A 16,966-nucleotide genomic window follows, 5' to 3' on the forward strand; every position below is an offset into this window, starting at 1 on the left:
ACTTCAACTATAAATTTTCACTTAAAGCACAATATAAAAAAAAAAAAAAAAAACAGTAGTTATGGGTGGTAAAATAGAGGGTCGGCAAAGAAGAAGACCCTCAATGAGATAGACTGACACAACGGCTGCAACAATGGGCTCAGATACAGCAATGGTTGTAAAGATGGTGAAGGACCAGGCAGCTTTTCATTCCGTTGCACACAGGGTCACTACGAGTTGGAACTGACCCAACAGCACCTACCAACAATAGCAGTTTATGGGTGGTGGTTGTGCAACATGATTAATGCAATTAATATCACTAAACTGAACACCTGAAAAGTTGCATCAGCAAATGTCATGGTATATATATTTTTACAACAATAAAAATATCCTACCTTCAAGAAAAGAACAAGGTGAAGAATGCAAGAGGAAAAAGAGAATTTGTTAGGGCCGGGAGCAGTAAGTACAATTTTGGTTATGCCAAGTTTGTGGACACTATGGGACATCTGGGTGGACATGCCCAAAGAGGTTCAGTATTTAAGGGAGAGGTCTGGACTGAGTCTATGTCTAGGACTAACTGGCATCAAGGTGATAGGTAAAATGAAGGCAGTAGCTAAGATTGCCTAGTGTACGAACCAAGGCTAGAACCTTAGGGACCACCAACCTCTAAGGCATGGTGAAGAAAAGGCATCTATAAAGAAAGCTGAGATATCCATTCAAGCGGTGCTGTCCCTTGAGATATTTCGTCACTCAAATTGCACGCTGGGAGGCGGATATAGGTACATAGGTAGTAGCAGAGCCAGGGTTTGGAGATAGTCACCCATGACTGTGTTCTTGACTACAGAATCCTAGTATTTTAGAGAAGGGACTCCAGAGACTACCCTTCAAACCCCCTCTTTTTGCAAATGAGGACGGTGAGGCAGAAAGACAAAGTGACTGGCCCAAGGACACGCAGATGGTTAGTAGTAGAGTCAGGACCAAGGTCGAGTCTCCTAATCTGAATCTGTCTGTGTCATCCTCAACTTCTTTCAAGAGGCCTAAAGCTGGCAATGACCAAGGGCTCAGAGCAGAAGCAGAGGTGTCAGGGCAACAGTCCCAAAGTGGTCTAACCCAGGAGGCAGCCCGAATCCTGGGTAAGGGTGGCTCTGCCCACTTGGCATCACCTTTGCCCTGGGACTCCCAAGACCAAGGATCCACCTCACCTGAGATGACCTCGAGCAGCAGCATGAGCTTCAGGCCATCCCGGAAGTCCTCCTCGATGTTCTCGATCTGCGTACCCGCCTTACGGAGGTGGGAGTTGCACCATGCTGTGAAGGTCTGGCAAAAGAAAGAAGAGCAAGTGGTCAGTCTTCCCACAAGCCACATGGTCTCTGAGACCCCCAACATGGAAAAAGTTAAGTACCCCAAAATGTATATGTTTATATTTGGGGTACAGAAGAACCACCTTAAGCTGCAAAAGCATGAGGAAGAATTCCAAAAATGGAATTAAGAGGCTAAATCGCAAAGACCGTCAACTTTGAAATTTTCCAGTTTGTGGGGAGAGAGCAGCCACATTGAAGCTTCTTCTACAATAAACGAATCATGATCTGGCGGGCCACCAACCAAAGCTGTCCTGTGCCAATGGCACCGCCTGGTGGCTCAAACAAGGAACTAGGTGATTCAACAAACCTGAGAAACAAAAGTGTGCATTTCAATTTCATACACCCATCTAAAACTCAGGCCAGTGTCTCTCTCCATCTGTCACGTTCTGTGGGAACCAGAAAGAAGAGCCCTCTTACTTCCAATCTAACCCATTCCTTGGCAACTCCAGACTTCTCTGCACTAAATGGTACCATCAACTACATGGGACTCAGGAATCAACGTTCAGTTTACCCAGTGGAGCCAGTAAGTTCTCTTCCCATATGCCCTCCAAAGCGAGCAGTGTATTACTCACCGTAATAGGAGCAGCCACATTAGAAATACCCTTCCTCCCAGGAAAGGTCACCAGACTGATGACCCTCCCACCACTTCCTCCTGCCATGGAGAGCTCCGAAGTGAAGCGACAACGAATGGGCAGGGGGAAGGAACACCACGCCAGTGATTATTAGGGGAAAAGAAATGGCTGCTTAGGTTTACAAGCAAGAGTTGAAGAGCCTGTGACCAAGAAGGGGGATGAAGAGATGAGGAGGTATCAGTCCCTGTAGGTGATGAGGAGGAGGGAGTGTATGACACCTTCCTCCACCCTGGGCCTCGTCTTTAAATCATGTCTCACTGAGAACTTACCAACACAGAATACTCCTCTCTCTTCCTGCAAAGACACTTCTACCCTGTCAGCCAGCCCCACTCCCATGATAGAGAACAGGGGTACGTTGCTATCCTAAGGCTTTGGGAAGACTGGCACGTAGATTGGGGGTGGGCAGGGGCATATACTAATTCCTCAGCTTGAACTGTCCTCTGTGTCTTGCTTGACTGACTCACACTCATCTTTCAAGGCTGGGTTAAGACATCACCCCCTCCAGGAAGTCTTCCTAATAGCCACCACCATGTGTGGGTTGGGCACACAGAGCCTGCAGCACCTTGTACTCACTCTGTCGTTACTCATGTGACACTGTATGGTAACTGCCTGGTCACTTGTCCGCTCCATGCCCCCTCCCTCCCTTCTCCTTCACCCTCACCATCTGGGAGCACCCAACAATAGGGACTCAATGTTCACCTAGATTTCCAAGCACACAGTCACGGATACAGCAGTGAACAAGAGCAAAATTCCCCACCCGTGTGCAGTGAACATTCTAGTGGATGAGAAAATTTGGCAGCTGGGTGAGGGAGTAGGTAAGAAACAGATGTAGAGCTGGAGGGCCCTGCAAGATCAAAGCACACCTGTGGGTGATGCTGAGGGCCCTCAGGGCACGGGAGCGACGGGACAAACAGCACTGCAAGGCCCTCTGGAAGTGGAAGACAGCTCAGAGGAGAAGGCAGGCAGCAGGCAAGAAAGTGTAGTTATTTACTGGCTGCCTGTCCTCTAGCACTGTCACTGCAAACCTGGTACTTGGGCTTTACTTTCATTTTGTTATAACAGTTTTTTGTTGTAAAACAACACTGAAGCCCTTTTAATTTTTTAAATAAATTTATCTTATTTTTTCATATTCTCTCCCAGTTGTCATCTGAACACACGCTTTTTACCCAAATGTCAACACATTTTACACTCACATTTGGGTGGGTGGGGGGACAAAAACCAGTTGTGGACAAGTCGATTCTGACTCATGGTGACCCCATGTGTATAGATCAGAACTGTGCTCCACAGGGTTTTTGTGGCTGTGACCTTTCCAAAGCAGATCACCAGGCCTTTCTTCCAAGGTGCCTCTGGTGGGTTTGATCCTCAACTTTTCAGCCAGTAGTGCAGCACTTAGCCTTTTGTACCACCCAGAGACTCCCATATTTGGGGGAGGGTCTTTTTGTTCATTTACCACCATCTTGTATTGGTGGTTAAGCGTTTGGCTGCAAACCAAAAGGTCAGCAGTTTGAATCTACAAGCCGCTCCTGGAAACACTATGGGGCAGTTCATACTCTGTCCTATAGGGTCGCTATTAGTCGGAATCAACTTCACGGCAATGGGTTTGGTTTTTGTATTGCCACGGCCCCTTGCTCTCACCATACCTTTTAGATACCATTCAGCCTTCTGCGTAGGGTTTTCTCCTGATTCAAGGGGAACAGATTGGATCTAGCAACTCAAAGGGGCTGTTCAAGTTCAGTGTGGTCAGGGTCCTGGTGGGAATTATCTGGCGTCCCCACAGTTGGTAGCTGTGAAATCTCACTGTGTTTACTACCCAGTCAGGGAGGTGGGGCTTGGGGGGCAAGAGGAAGGAGGAAGGGAAGGTTTTTGTAAAAAGATATTGCTTTTGAAAGAGGAAAAGTGATGTTGAAAGCAGCCGGTGTCATTTCCTGGGGAAGTCAGGCTTAGTGCCCAGAGACAAAAACACAGGTGTGTTTGCTCATGTCTCCAGTACAAAGACCTGGTACTGAGGCCTCGGGAACTGAACTTTCCTAAAACCCCAAAACCCTGGTCCCTGGTCCCCACAGGTTACTACTTTGCAGACCTGAGAGGGGTCCTAAGCACCTTCCACTTTCAACTTTGTTGAAAGCTTCCCCAACAAACAGCACCTCCCATGACATTGAGGCCCATGAAGGAAATGGCGGCAGCAACTCAGTGACTAAGGACATGCCTAGGATCGACCAGGACTGGGCTCAGCTCTCAGATCTACTCTTTCCTAGCTGTGTAACCTCCAGATTAATCTCTCTCAGCTTCAGTTTCCTTAACAGTAAGATGGGGATGGTAATGGCACTTCATAAAAGTCAAGAGAATTAACCAGATAATGCCTGCCATTTAGTAAGTGCTCAATAAATTGTAAAAAGAAGGAAAAAGGCCAGGTCCCCTGACATATTACTATTGACAGTCCCTGAGAACTCGCTCTTCCCTGCCTCCAGCCACCCATATCCACCCCTCAAAACTTGCCTGTCTTAGGTTCCGTGACCTCAAAGCCTGGGACTCTGTTTCCAAGATGACAACGTGTCTTGAGGCTCAAGCTCTACTCTGTGTTTTGACAGAAGGCATACATCTGCCCCTTAACAGTGCCCCGGGGGTCCAGACAGAGGAAGCAGCCAACAGCTCACTGAGGCCTACAGATGAGATCCACAGTCCCCAGCCAGATGTCCCAGTGTGGAGGGGTGGGCAGTGCTGCCCCAGCAGGTTTAAGGTCCAGCCTCGTTCAGGTAAAAGGTAAGGGGCCACATCAGTGCCTCAGTTCCAACCAGGCCTCCCTGTCCAATCTGACCTTCCCCTTGCTCCGAAAGTCCCATCATGGGGTTCTTCAGTTGCCCACTAAGGCCATGAGGAGACATGGCTGTCAGTGGACCCACTGTTTCAAAAAAGGGGCTCGGGGCTTTCAAGAGGTCTCAGAAAAAGTACGTGGGGCCAAGGGCTATGCTGGGAAGAGCTTGTGGAGCTGCAGCAGCTTCTCTGAGAGCCCTGAACAGAGAGGGAGGGGCTGGGAGAGAACACGGACCCTGTTCAGGCCCTCGCTGACCCTGAAACTCGTGTCTAATCTGGTATAAAGATAATTGCCCAGCACTACAGCCCAGGGCGACAAACAGGGGCCTGGCCAGGCTCTAACAGGCAGTGGCAGCTCAAGCCCAGGCAGAGGTCCGTGGAGTCGGTCATGGAGAGAAAGAAGTACCTCTATCTTCTCTACAGATCTCATAGTCTTGCTTTCACACAGACTCCACTAACATCTTTTCATTTTATTTTTAACCAGTATCATGTCAGTAGATTCCCTTCTGTTGAAAAGGCCTACTGTTTTGGAGAACATATGTTCCCTGCTCCCTAGCTCAGACACACTAGCATGTGACTATAGCCACACAGGCCTTTTTGAGCCTCAGTTTTCACATCTGTAAAATGGGGGCAATAGCATTGGCCAGGCAGGATAAAGATTAAATAAGACAATATTAATATGGTAATACTGTTCATTTATACTACTACTAACAATAAAATATAATCACGTGTCTGAATATAGTAAGTGCACATGAAGCGGTTACTACATCATCATTACTGTCTAAATTTCAGATGCTGAAAGGATATCTGAATAATCACACTCAGCAGAGATGTGGGGTACAGAGGATTACCCCATAAACATCAGTCAGGGGCTGAGCTTTTAAAGTCAAGTGGTATTCATAGCCTTGATCTGGGGTGCGGGGGTGGTGGGAGGGATGGTTGTTAAACACAAGACTAGAGCCTAAGAAGGTCACAGGACTTGCTCGAGATCACTCTACCAGCCTGGAGGGATTCAATCACCCTGAAGAGGACTGACTTCAAATCGCAGTACCATAAACTGCCAGCCAAGTGGTAATCTTGGGCAAGTGACTTAACACGGCTCTGCCTCAATACACCCATCTATAAAATGGGAGTAATCATAGCACCTACCCCATGGAGCTGTTGGAGGATTCAATGAGACAATCCACTTAAAGCACTAAAAAAGGGCCCGCAATACAGGGACTGCTCAATAATAACTTATTATTACTATTACTGTGTAACACACCCACTCCTAACATGGTAGGTTCCAAACACCAGGTGGTTGTGCAAAAATCAGCACTATGTGAAAATGGAAGATGACCACATCAGATCACAAAGATGACTACATCATTACATAACTGCCAAACTACATCATTACATAACTGTCAAATTACATCATTACATAACTATCAAGCCACCGAGAATCAGGCCCAGCCAAGTTGACACACAACCTTAACCATCACAGGCAGCATTATTTTCGTCTCGCACCTCAGCATTTGTTACTGTCAGATGTATGTCATTAATGAGCAAAAGAGTCAACAGTAGATTTTTTTTTTTTTTATTGTTGTAAATACGAAATGTCAGATAACTGGATAGTCAACAAGTGAGGAGTAGGTGTAATTAGAGTTAAAATTACTATAAGTTTATGCTGTTCCACACATTTCATCAAAGGAGGTTAAAACTAGAAGAGATGTTAGCCATCATCTAAGTCAAACTCTCACTTTACAACTGAGGAAACGTGGACCAGAGAGGGTAGGTGACTTTCCCCAGGCCACACAGCTGGGTATCTTCACATCTAGGCTCAGAACCCAGCCTCCTAACCCCAAGCCCATACACGTTCTGACCCACCAGCAGGATACAGATTGCAGGTATGGGTGGGACGCTAGAAGCAAGCAGCCTCTCCTCAGCTCCCCCATGGAAACGTGGGGCCTCAGTTGCCAGGCCTTTCATAAAAACGAGTCAGAAATCTGGACCTCCATGTGCAAAAATCCTCTAGTTTTTTAATACAATATTAAAAATAAAATAGGACACTCCACAGGCCTCCCCCTACTCCGAACGATGTCAGTAGGCAGATCTGAATTAAAATTCATTGAGCCTCTGTTTCTATAGTGGGAAAATATGAAATGTTTCTCAATCTCCTAACAAAAAGAGTTACACACACAATAGCACGGTGTGTTAAAACAAGCACTCGGCAGACGCCTGTGTCATGTTAACAAAACAAACCATCAGTCGACATGAGCCAACTGGGAATCTGGTGGCAAAAGCTAAGTAAGGGACATCCTGCGGGGGGCACAGGGCCTCCTTTCATCTGGGCTTGATCCACAAACAACACATGTCACAGGAGACCCCAATCAGACATGCCACAAACACCACCCATGTCTTATGAATTAAAACAAGGGTACCGATCTTCATTTATTACATTCACATTAAAAAGTTTCTGATAATTCCCAATGTTAGGGTACTAGGACAAGGCACGCAATGTGTTACTGCAGGCAGGTTGACTTGGTACAACTCCAGTGGAAAGCAACTTGCAAAGGTGAACTAAAATGGGCATAAACCCTTAGCCCAATCCTGAATTGCTACCCTAAATAAATAATGCTAAATAAAGAAAAAGCTGTGAGCACCAAGATGTTCTTGCCAGCATTACTTGAGAGTAAAAAATCCGAAACAGCCCAAGGTTACATTGATAAAATATTAGCTAAGTAAATTGTAGTTCATCCATTTAATGGAATATTACATAGTCAAAATGATGGGTACTGAAACTATACATTATTATGGAAAATGCTTATATATTATTAATAGCAGGATATGAAATTATATGTACTGCAGGCTTACCACTACGTAAATCACAAACATAAAAAAAATAACTGAAACAAAACTCATCAAAACGCAAACAGTGCTTGTGCTACACTAATTGTTTTTTTTTTTTTTTCAGCTTTATGCGCCAAGTTGTCTGTGGATACGGCTGGTTTTCAATGATTGACTCCCTATTCCTTCTCCCTGCTCTTGCTCACTTTTTTTTTTTTTTGATTCACAAAGAGATTTATTTGTTAAAGTGTTTCACATAATCAGAATTATCAAGCATTTATTTCTATACAATCGTTTATAGGAAGCCTGTGGGTTTTGTGTGTATTTGTGTGTGTTAAAATATATATAACAAAATAACCGTCATTTTAACATTTTTCAGTGTATAATTCAGTGACATTAATTACATTCCACAGGTTGTACTACCATCATCACTATTTCTGAAAGTCTTATCTCACCTCAGACAAACTCAGTACAACCCCTTTAGCAATAACTCCCATCCCCTCCTCCAGCTCTGACGCTCCTTTTTGACGTTCACTTGCCTCAGCGCACAAGCCCAGGCCATCCACTCTTGGCCGACCTCACCAGAGAAACCTGAGTTGACAAAGATGCTTTTTCGATTTGTCGTGAAGAGTAAACAAGATAACCAAATGAGACTGGCTGTGTGGTCAGTGGTGGGGCAGGGGTGCCACCTCATCCAGCCACCACGCCCAGCCCTCACGTGCCCACCACGTCTCTCCTGCTCCCTGGGATCGAGGGTACCCGATACTGGTTACAGGGTTCACTCCAGGGGAGGTACTGGTCAGGGGGCGGGGGGGCAGGAAGCCTAGGCCTTGCTCTGGCTCAATCAAGTAATGTGTGTGTGACCTCAGATAAGGCACTAAACCTCGTCTAGTTGTAACCCCATTCGAGTCCCTCAAACCTCACAGACCGGAGCCCAGCAACTTTTCCTGTCATAAGGCACTTAATTGAAAGACACAATCAAATAGAGCTCCCGGTGACAATCTTCTGTTCATGCATAAGCTTTATTCCTCTTGGTGGGCTCAGCTCCTTGTCAAAGAAGGCCAGTAAATTTCACAGGGCCAGCTTCATCTCACTGGACTCCACGCCTGGTCATTCTCAAGACAGACCAGTTCCAGTCCCTCACAATCCACCAGATGCCTGTTGTTGGTTTACTGGGGAGCCCGTAAAAGCTCTATGCCAGAATATCCCTGGAAGGACATACAAGGATCTGAGAACAGTGGCTCCTCCAGGGTGGGGAAATGGGAGGCTCTGGATAGATGTGAAGGACATTTACTTTTCACTGAACACCCTTTTGTTCCTTTTGAATTCTGCACCATGTTCAATTACTACCTATTTTAAAAAATACTATGCAAAAAAGAAAAGTCTGTTCAAATGTGTACATTCATATCAGACCTCTGATATGGAATAGAAGGGATTTCTCATTTCTCTGGAATTTTCTTTGGGGGGGGAGGGAAGGCGTGTACAGTGTTCATGTGTTATCAAGGAAAAAAAAAGATATCTCCAAAATAAAAAAGAACTAGAAAAAAGGGAAAAAATATCCCATCTATTTAAATGAATTAGTAAGAGAATCAAATAAGATATTGTATAGGGAAAGGGCTGTGAAGAATTTTAAAGTGCCTTATCAGTGTCGGATACTACAAAGAGTCCTAAGAAAGGACCAGGACATGAGGACAAACCAGCAGTCACGCTAACATCCACCCAAATAGTTAGACTGCAAAGTGATAAATGTGGGGAGATATGAGGGGCAGCCTCCTCCACCGCAGCTAAGTGGACCCAGGAAAACCCCAAACACGCTTTAAGTCTCTCTTAGGTGGGGCCAGGCATACCAGTGACTTCTCACGGGATAGGCTTCCCTTCCTGACATAGGGCAACTAGGGCTCTGCTCATCAAGTCAAAAGCCAACTCACTAGGCCCCACATCCCATGCCCCTCAGCCCACCTGTAGGCCTGAGCCGCCCTCCCCCTCCTCTACCACTGCCGGGGGCCTCGGGTATCAAGCCTGGGCCCCTGGAGAGGCCTGCCAGCACGTGTGTGCAGGGTTGAGTTCTCCACAGCCTCTGCTGAACCCTGGGAGGTCACTGCAGAGTGGCCAGGGATTGTTCTCTGCCTCTCAGGCTGCCCTTGAGGCCCTCTGACCCCTACACATGGCCAGTCCGGCCATGGCGTGGGCACTGGGGGATTTGTTGAGGCAAAGACCTGCCCAGAAGTGATCTCAGATGCCCAGTTTTCTGGACACATAAATAGGAGTATCTGGCTAACTTAACGGCCAACTGCCAGCCTTTCAAAGCAGCCTGTCAGCTGGTTCACGCACAGATGAAAAGTAGAGTCCTCAAGAACATCTCCACCCAGATCTATTTACCTTCCACCCACCTGGGAGTGGTTTCTGAAAAAGTTGAGAACCACCAGGCTGTTTCCTTTGCTCGGAAAGTCACCTCTCTAGCAGCCTGCCAAGCCACATGTGGATATTGGGGTCCTGGAAACTCAGGCCCCACCTGGGGCACCAGAGGATGGGGGGGATGGGAATAGGGAAGGAGCTGGACTTTGGAAACAGACAGACCTGGGGCTTCAGTCCCAACCTACACTTTTCTTTGGACAAAATTCTTAACCTCTCAGCCTCAGGATCCCCACCTGTAAAATGGGGATAACAGAATTAGAGAGAAGCAAATCAGATCACAGGATCTGAAGCCTTAGCTTGGTGCTGTGTCCACAGCAGATGATTAATAAATGTTTACCCAGCTGGCCTTTGCCACTCACCAGCTGTGTGACCGTAATTAACCTGTCTAAGCCTCAACTGGAAACCCTGGTGGCGTAGTGGTTAAGTGCTACGGCTGCTAACCAAAGGGTCAGCAGTTCGAATCCACCAGGTGCTCCCTGGAAACTCTATGGGGCAGTTCTACTCTGTCCCATAGGGTCGCTATGAGTCGGAATCGACTCAACGGCACTCGGTTTGGTTTTTTGGTTAAGCCTCAACTGCTGCATCTGACAAATGCGAATAAATAATAGTGCTACTTTGCAGGGCTTTTTTCAAGATTAAGATAAAAAAAAAAAAAAACCACTGCTGCTGAGTCGATTTGATTGCAACTCACAGCAACCCTATAGGACAGAGTAGAATCTTTTCAGTTTGCAGCTGAGCACTTAACCACTGTGCCACTGGGCTCCTTCAAGATTAGGATATCAGAAGCCAAACTGCCAGCGAGATGCCTAGGACACAGAAGAAGCCCAGTAAATACCAGAAAGCTGTCACTTCCTATCCCTTTTCTATTTAATCAAAGTTAATCATTCACAGAGCTCAACAGAAGGAGGTCCTGTTATTTTTGTTCCCACTGATGAGGAAGCCCTGAAACCAGCCTCCTGACCAGGGTGAGGAGACAGGGCTGAGCTTCCTAGTTTATGCCCACTGCAGCTCCAGGTACCCAAAAGGGCCACTGAGGCCAAGTATTGGGGCGGGGGTGGCTTGTTCTGGGGCTCTCTGACCTCAGGAACATCCCCTGGTTGGAGAGAGGTTTCCAGGCACTCCACGAGGCCCAGGCATGGCCCTGACAAACTCCTGCCTGGGCGGCTCAGAGGCCTTCCTGCCCAGTACAGGTGGAATCTGAGGGCTCCTGGAAGAATTCAGAGCTGTTTCAAAAGTGAGACAGATGAATGGTTCCAGTGAAGAAACAAGGTCTGTCCCTCTTAGCTCCTGGCCAATGACAGCCAACACCCTCTACCCACCTACCACCACCTCCAATCTTCCACAGTTCACAGCCTTACCTCTCTCCCCAAGGACCAACGAGCGAAATGACAACTGTCCAGCTACCCTTATGTCTGTCGATTATGGGTTTTATAATGCTGAATTAGTTGCTTAGCCTCACTGAGCCTTGGTTTCATCAGCAAAACACAGACTAAAATAAATCTTCATCCCATACAGTGGCTATGAGGGAGGGCTACGTGAGCTGATGCAAAGGGCTGGGCACACAACAAAAGCTCGCTGAGTGTTAAAAACTGAAAATGTATCTATAGAGATAGAAAGTATATCAATAGTTGCTTAGGGCTGGGGTGGGTGTGGGGGAGTTAGAAGGGTGATAGCTAAAGGATATGGAGTTTCTTTTTGGGGTGATGAAAAAGCTCAATAATTGACTGTGCTGATGGTTGCAGAACTCCATGAATATACTAAAAATCTTTTGACTTGGACACTTGAAATGAGTGTATTGTATGGTATGCAAATTATCTCAATAAAGCTGTTTTTTGAAACACATACACGTGGCTAACTGCCTCCTTTGCAATAAGACCAGAAGAACTGGATGGTGTCCAGCTACCATTACTGAATGTTTTGATCAAAGAGTCTATACGAGAATCTTGATCAAAAGGGGTGAAACATAGAACAGGATTTCAAATTCTTACCGAATCCATACTTTCTAGAGCCACTGAGGCTGGATAAGCCCCCAAAGATATTGCCCTGAGATAATCATTAAACCTTAAACCAAAAATATCCCCTGAAGTCTTCTTTAAAACAAACACTAGACGAAAACCAGACTCTGCTATCAAGTCAATTCCGACTCATTGTGACCCTACAGGACAGAGTAGAACTGCCCCGTAGGGTTTCTGAAGGCTGTAATCTTTACAGAAGCAGACTGCCACATCTTTCTTCCAAGGAGTGGCTGGTGGGTTCGAACCAGAGACCTTTCAGTTAGCAGACAAGCACTTACTCACTGCGCCACCAGGGCTCCTTATAAAACAATAGTTGAATTAGTAAAGAATGTCTGCCTTGAACAATGTGCTCTTTTAGGAACTATCTATGTGGGATCAAACTGACAGCACCAACTCAAAAGATTAGATAGGAAATTTAGGGGGCACTGAGTTTTCGGCATTGGGTTGGGGGTTTATGTTAACAGGGGAAGAATACTTTAGAAAATGAGGGAGAGAATGGCCACACAACCTGAGGAATATAATCACTGTCGCCGAATTGTACATGGAAACTGGTGAATTGGTGCATGTTCTGCTGTGTATATTCTCAACAACAAAATTAATTAAAATACAAAAAATAAATACATACACAAAAATGTTCCAGGACCCCACTAAGTCTTTTATCGAGGTAAAAAGGCCCACTGGCAGGAAACCAGGGCCCTGGGGCCTTGCCCTCCCTGGGGACTGATTTACTTGACTGATCTAGTTCCGCTACTGAATAGTGGCCCATAATGGCAAGCCAAGATGATGACACCAGGGACCAGTTTTCTCATCCGTGGGTGTGTGTAGCACTTGAGCCAGGCCTGAACTGTAAACTTTAGGAGCCTGTGGCCTTCTTGGTGCCTCCCCAGGGGCAGCTACTCTGAAGGGCAGGCTCTCTCCCTAGGGTGGCCCCCTGGCTCTGGGAGGCCAGTGTAAGAACAGCCTGAGGCACTGTCATCCTGAGGCTGGTCCTGCCTGGAACCCCTCCCCCACGCCTGGAGTCCAGTGGCCACAGCACACAGGAATGGCCCACACATTCCTTCCCCAAAGAAGGAAAAGACACCCAGAAGTGAGATCATTTGGCTTTTCTAGAGCAGACGCTGAGAACTGTGGGTCACTCAATTCCACAGACAGCGTGTCTGGATGACAAGGATTTGGCCCAGCCTGGTATTCACAAAACATGGGATCTGTGACCTGGCAGAATCGAGGTCCTCACTTGATGCCTCCACGTAGCTAATCTTGGGCAAGTTACTTTATAGCTCCAAGTGTCAATGGCTTATCCGTGAAATGAGCGTGATCAAGTCCACCCCTCCTGGGACTGTGGTAAGAATTAAATAGCACAGTGGGGGGCTCAAAGTAAAATACAGTTGGTTCCGTTCCATTCTCTAGGTCATTTCTGACAGCGCTTTGCTGCTGCCCAGGAACGGCGGCCCTGCCTAGATTCCAAGCTACCTGCACAGAAGTTCCTTCCCAGAGTACAAACCACTTATTATTATAAATTTGCAGGAAAGAAGAACACACTGCTTAGACGAGTAAGTTTTCCATGTCTCCCCTCTGTGATACCCAAATAACCTCCTGGGCTGGAGCTCCTGTTCTGGCCTGTCCACAGTCCACCGCTTTCTCACCGAGTTGTTAAGGGATTTCAGTGAGCTAATCTACGCAAAAAGCCTAGTCCATAATAAGTATAATCAATGATTTTAACAGAGTCTAGAATTCATTATTTACATGCACAAAAGAAGAGAGAAAGAGTGCTCATGGAAAGGAATGAGAGCATTTTAAAACTGACTCCAGGTAATGGTGATGGTTGCTCAACATGATGAACGTAATTAATGTCACCATATTTGTACATGTAAAAAATCCTGATGTGACATATATACATACATACTTTTTTTTTTTTTTTACTAACTACAAAAGAAAAAAAAAAAGACTCCAAGGCCATGGAATTGCCCTTGTGTACTAAACGGTCCCTGGAAGCACTGAGAGGCTATGAGGTTGTTCCTGAGTCTGGGCCAGCACACCCCAGTAGGCACTACGCCCCTGCTCTCCCCAGCCCTGGACTTCCTAACCTGATCAAGGAGACACAAGCAATAGGACCTCGACTCCTGCCTATCCCACATTCCAACCCAACACCACCTGCTTTCTGAGGGATACCACTCAGCAGCCACATAACCACACATTAAACGCAGGTGGAAACATAGCCACTCAAGGGAAAGCTCAAAGCCCCAGGGACACCCCAAGTGGAAAGCAGGTGATAGAGGCAGGAGAGTTCAGGGTTTAGAAGTTCTGGAAGCATCTGAAGCCACACCAAGGCTAACGCTCTTTCAGTGATCTGCACCCTGGGGTGGGACTGGAACAGAAACACCTAAGGAACAGAAAACTTCTAGGAAGACCCAGGCATTGGCAGACTGTATATATTGACTGCCACTCCCTTGGGGGTGGGGAGTTTCCACAGAGGATCAGCATGACTATCAACCATGACAGTGACTATTCCATGCCTAACAGGAAGTTTCTACTTTCCAGAAGAGCTAAATGAAGGAAAGCAAAAAAGAGGATTGCTTGGCACTCTAAGAGTTCCTCCCCAGTTGCACATTAAAACAATTAATTTATCCCTTCATACCAGAAGACTGCAAACAACTGGAAAGCTGATAAGGCCAAAAGTTGGTAGAGTTGAGGGGACTCAGGACCCTCATGTCCACTGGTGGGAGGGTGGACCATGCAGCTATTCCTGCGAGAAACTCAGCTCTGTATCGGAAAACCCAGTGTGCACCTACCAGGTTATTCCCTGCCAGGAATTCCCCTCCCAAAGAAATTCTCACTCAAGTGAATACTGGAGTATTATTTGTGTTGAGAGTGAGGGGGAGGATGTTGGGGATGAGCTGGGTGTCCATCATGGGGAGACTGATGGGTACACAGTGGTCTTGCATGGACCCATGATGACGGTGGGCCATAAACTGAGAGGCATAACTAACTCAATTCTCTTCACCTGAGGTCCAAAAAAGTAGTTCCTCCTCTCAAAATATGACACACAGATCAGCACATTAAGAAGTAGTACAGAAATCTGAAAAACATTTTAAGGAGCTGCAGACATCCTATGGGCCACAGAAACCCCATCCAGGCCAGGACAGTGGGACCCAATGCCATCCTCGCCCTCTGGGCTGTCCACTAAACACATCAGAAGTCTGGGGGTACGCCCAGCATAACAAGTCTGCTGGCCAGGAAGCCAGCCCGCGCATCAGCACAGCCAGCCCAGGCGAGGGACAGGGCGGCAAGAAGACCAGCGACAGGGAGCAGATGGCTGAGGGCCAGGAATGTGTCCATGGAAACATCCACAGTTCCGGAAGGGCGGGAAGAGACGCAGCTGCAGGCAGATCTGGCAGGACCCTTCAATTCCACTGGGAAGCCCAGGGCCTCTGGACAGGGCAGGACACAGGGCCTCTCTCTGTGGATAGGTGTGTGCACAACCCTCCTCTAAGATCAAAGAGATCCACGCCTGGTTATCTATGCCTCTGAAAAAGGACCAGGGCAGCAGGCTGATGAGTAAGATTTAGGAGTTGTCCAGCTATGGAAACAAGAGGCCAGATGATTCCTGAGGCCTACTGGTGATATTCTTAAGATGCAATAATTAATCATTTAGGTAAAAAAAAAAAGATCCACGCCTGCTCTGTTCCCCTCCAACACCAGGGCTCCTGGCTCAACCTCAGATACTGTGCAGCAAAAGGAGGGGACTACAGACAATGGGGGCAGCCGGGGGGCTCTCTACCACCCCACCCACCCCCAAGCCTGCTAGAGAGTAAAGTATCATGTTACGCCCTCAACCTAAAGATGGGGACACCGAAGACAAAGTGACCTCTCAGAACCCCAAGGGGACGGGAGGCGGGGTAGGATCAGATCTTGGAATTGCTCAAAGATGCTAGCTGTTATTATTACCACCCAGTAAGTACTCACTCTCGCCAGCACCGTGCTGGGGCTGGACATGCACCATCTCAGCAATCCTGCTCAACAACCCTACGTTACAGATGAGCAAACTGCAGGTCACAGGCATTAAGCAACCTCGCCCCAGTTACACAGCTAGGAAGAGGCAGAAGTGAGATTTGAACCACTGTTTAAAGAGTAAAAGCCTGAGCCCTTTCCACTACCCTGGGGGCAGAGGCTCTCTCGGGCAAGCCTGTGGCTTCTGCTCAGGCTGTTGTGTGTATGCGTGCGTGTGTATGTGTGTGGTGGGGGGTGATGTGAGGAGTTAGCCAGACCACCTGTCCCAGACCAGCTCTGCCTGCCTGCCTGCCTGCCTGCCTTCATGCCCCCTGCCCATCATCCTGCACCAGTCCCAGGTCAGTCTAGAACCACACAGGGACCTAGTCAACCGTCCCCAAGCAGTTCCTGGGCGTGAGCTGGGGAGGCTGGCTAAAAGACAGTCCAGCTCCGGAGTTCCCCAGAAACTCACTAGGCTGGCAATCACCTCTAACATGCATATCCATGAGAGAAAGTCTTGGACCCGCTGGCTCCCTGGGGATGCAGAATGGGCCCAGCAGGTTTTTCTCCTAAATCTTGGTTTTAGGAGGTAGAAACAGGGTTTGAACCCTTGTCTCTTTCAGATTTCTAAACACAAAGCCTATTGAGAGACACCATGAACAACTATGGGATGGCCAAATTCTGCCATCTGTCTGCCAGAGTATGGGCTACGCAGCTCGTCTGGGCTTAGGCTGGCCAATGTCAGTAGCCTCCCTCCCCTCAGGCCACTGCAGAGTCTCCTGACCAGTTCCAGGTTCCCCTGCCAGTGAGCTGGAGCCAGACTCATTCATTCATTTCTCAGTAGTATTTGCTGAGCACTCGTTTTGGGTCAGACACCAGGTCACATACTGGGCAAGTAAAGACAGAGCCCCTGTCTTCTTGGAGCCCTCAGCCCTACAGG

General features: G+C 47.4%; 1 protein-coding gene across 3 annotated transcripts in view; it reads right to left on the minus strand.

Annotated features, from left to right (window-relative positions):
* The window catches only part of ACTN1 (actinin alpha 1), a 102,934-nt gene that overhangs the window by 45,412 nt on the left and 40,556 nt on the right, over positions 1-16,966 (minus strand). For all 3 annotated transcript variants that reach the window (XM_049897376.1, XM_049897377.1, XM_049897375.1), the window contains exon 2: positions 1,182-1,296. In XM_049897376.1, coding sequence (XP_049753333.1) covers positions 1,182-1,296 — 115 coding nt within the window. The remainder of the gene's footprint in view (positions 1-1,181; positions 1,297-16,966) is intronic.

This window comes from Elephas maximus, chromosome 10 (genome assembly GCF_024166365.1).
Source record: "Elephas maximus indicus isolate mEleMax1 chromosome 10, mEleMax1 primary haplotype, whole genome shotgun sequence".
Taxonomy (NCBI): Eukaryota; Metazoa; Chordata; class Mammalia; order Proboscidea; family Elephantidae; genus Elephas; species Elephas maximus.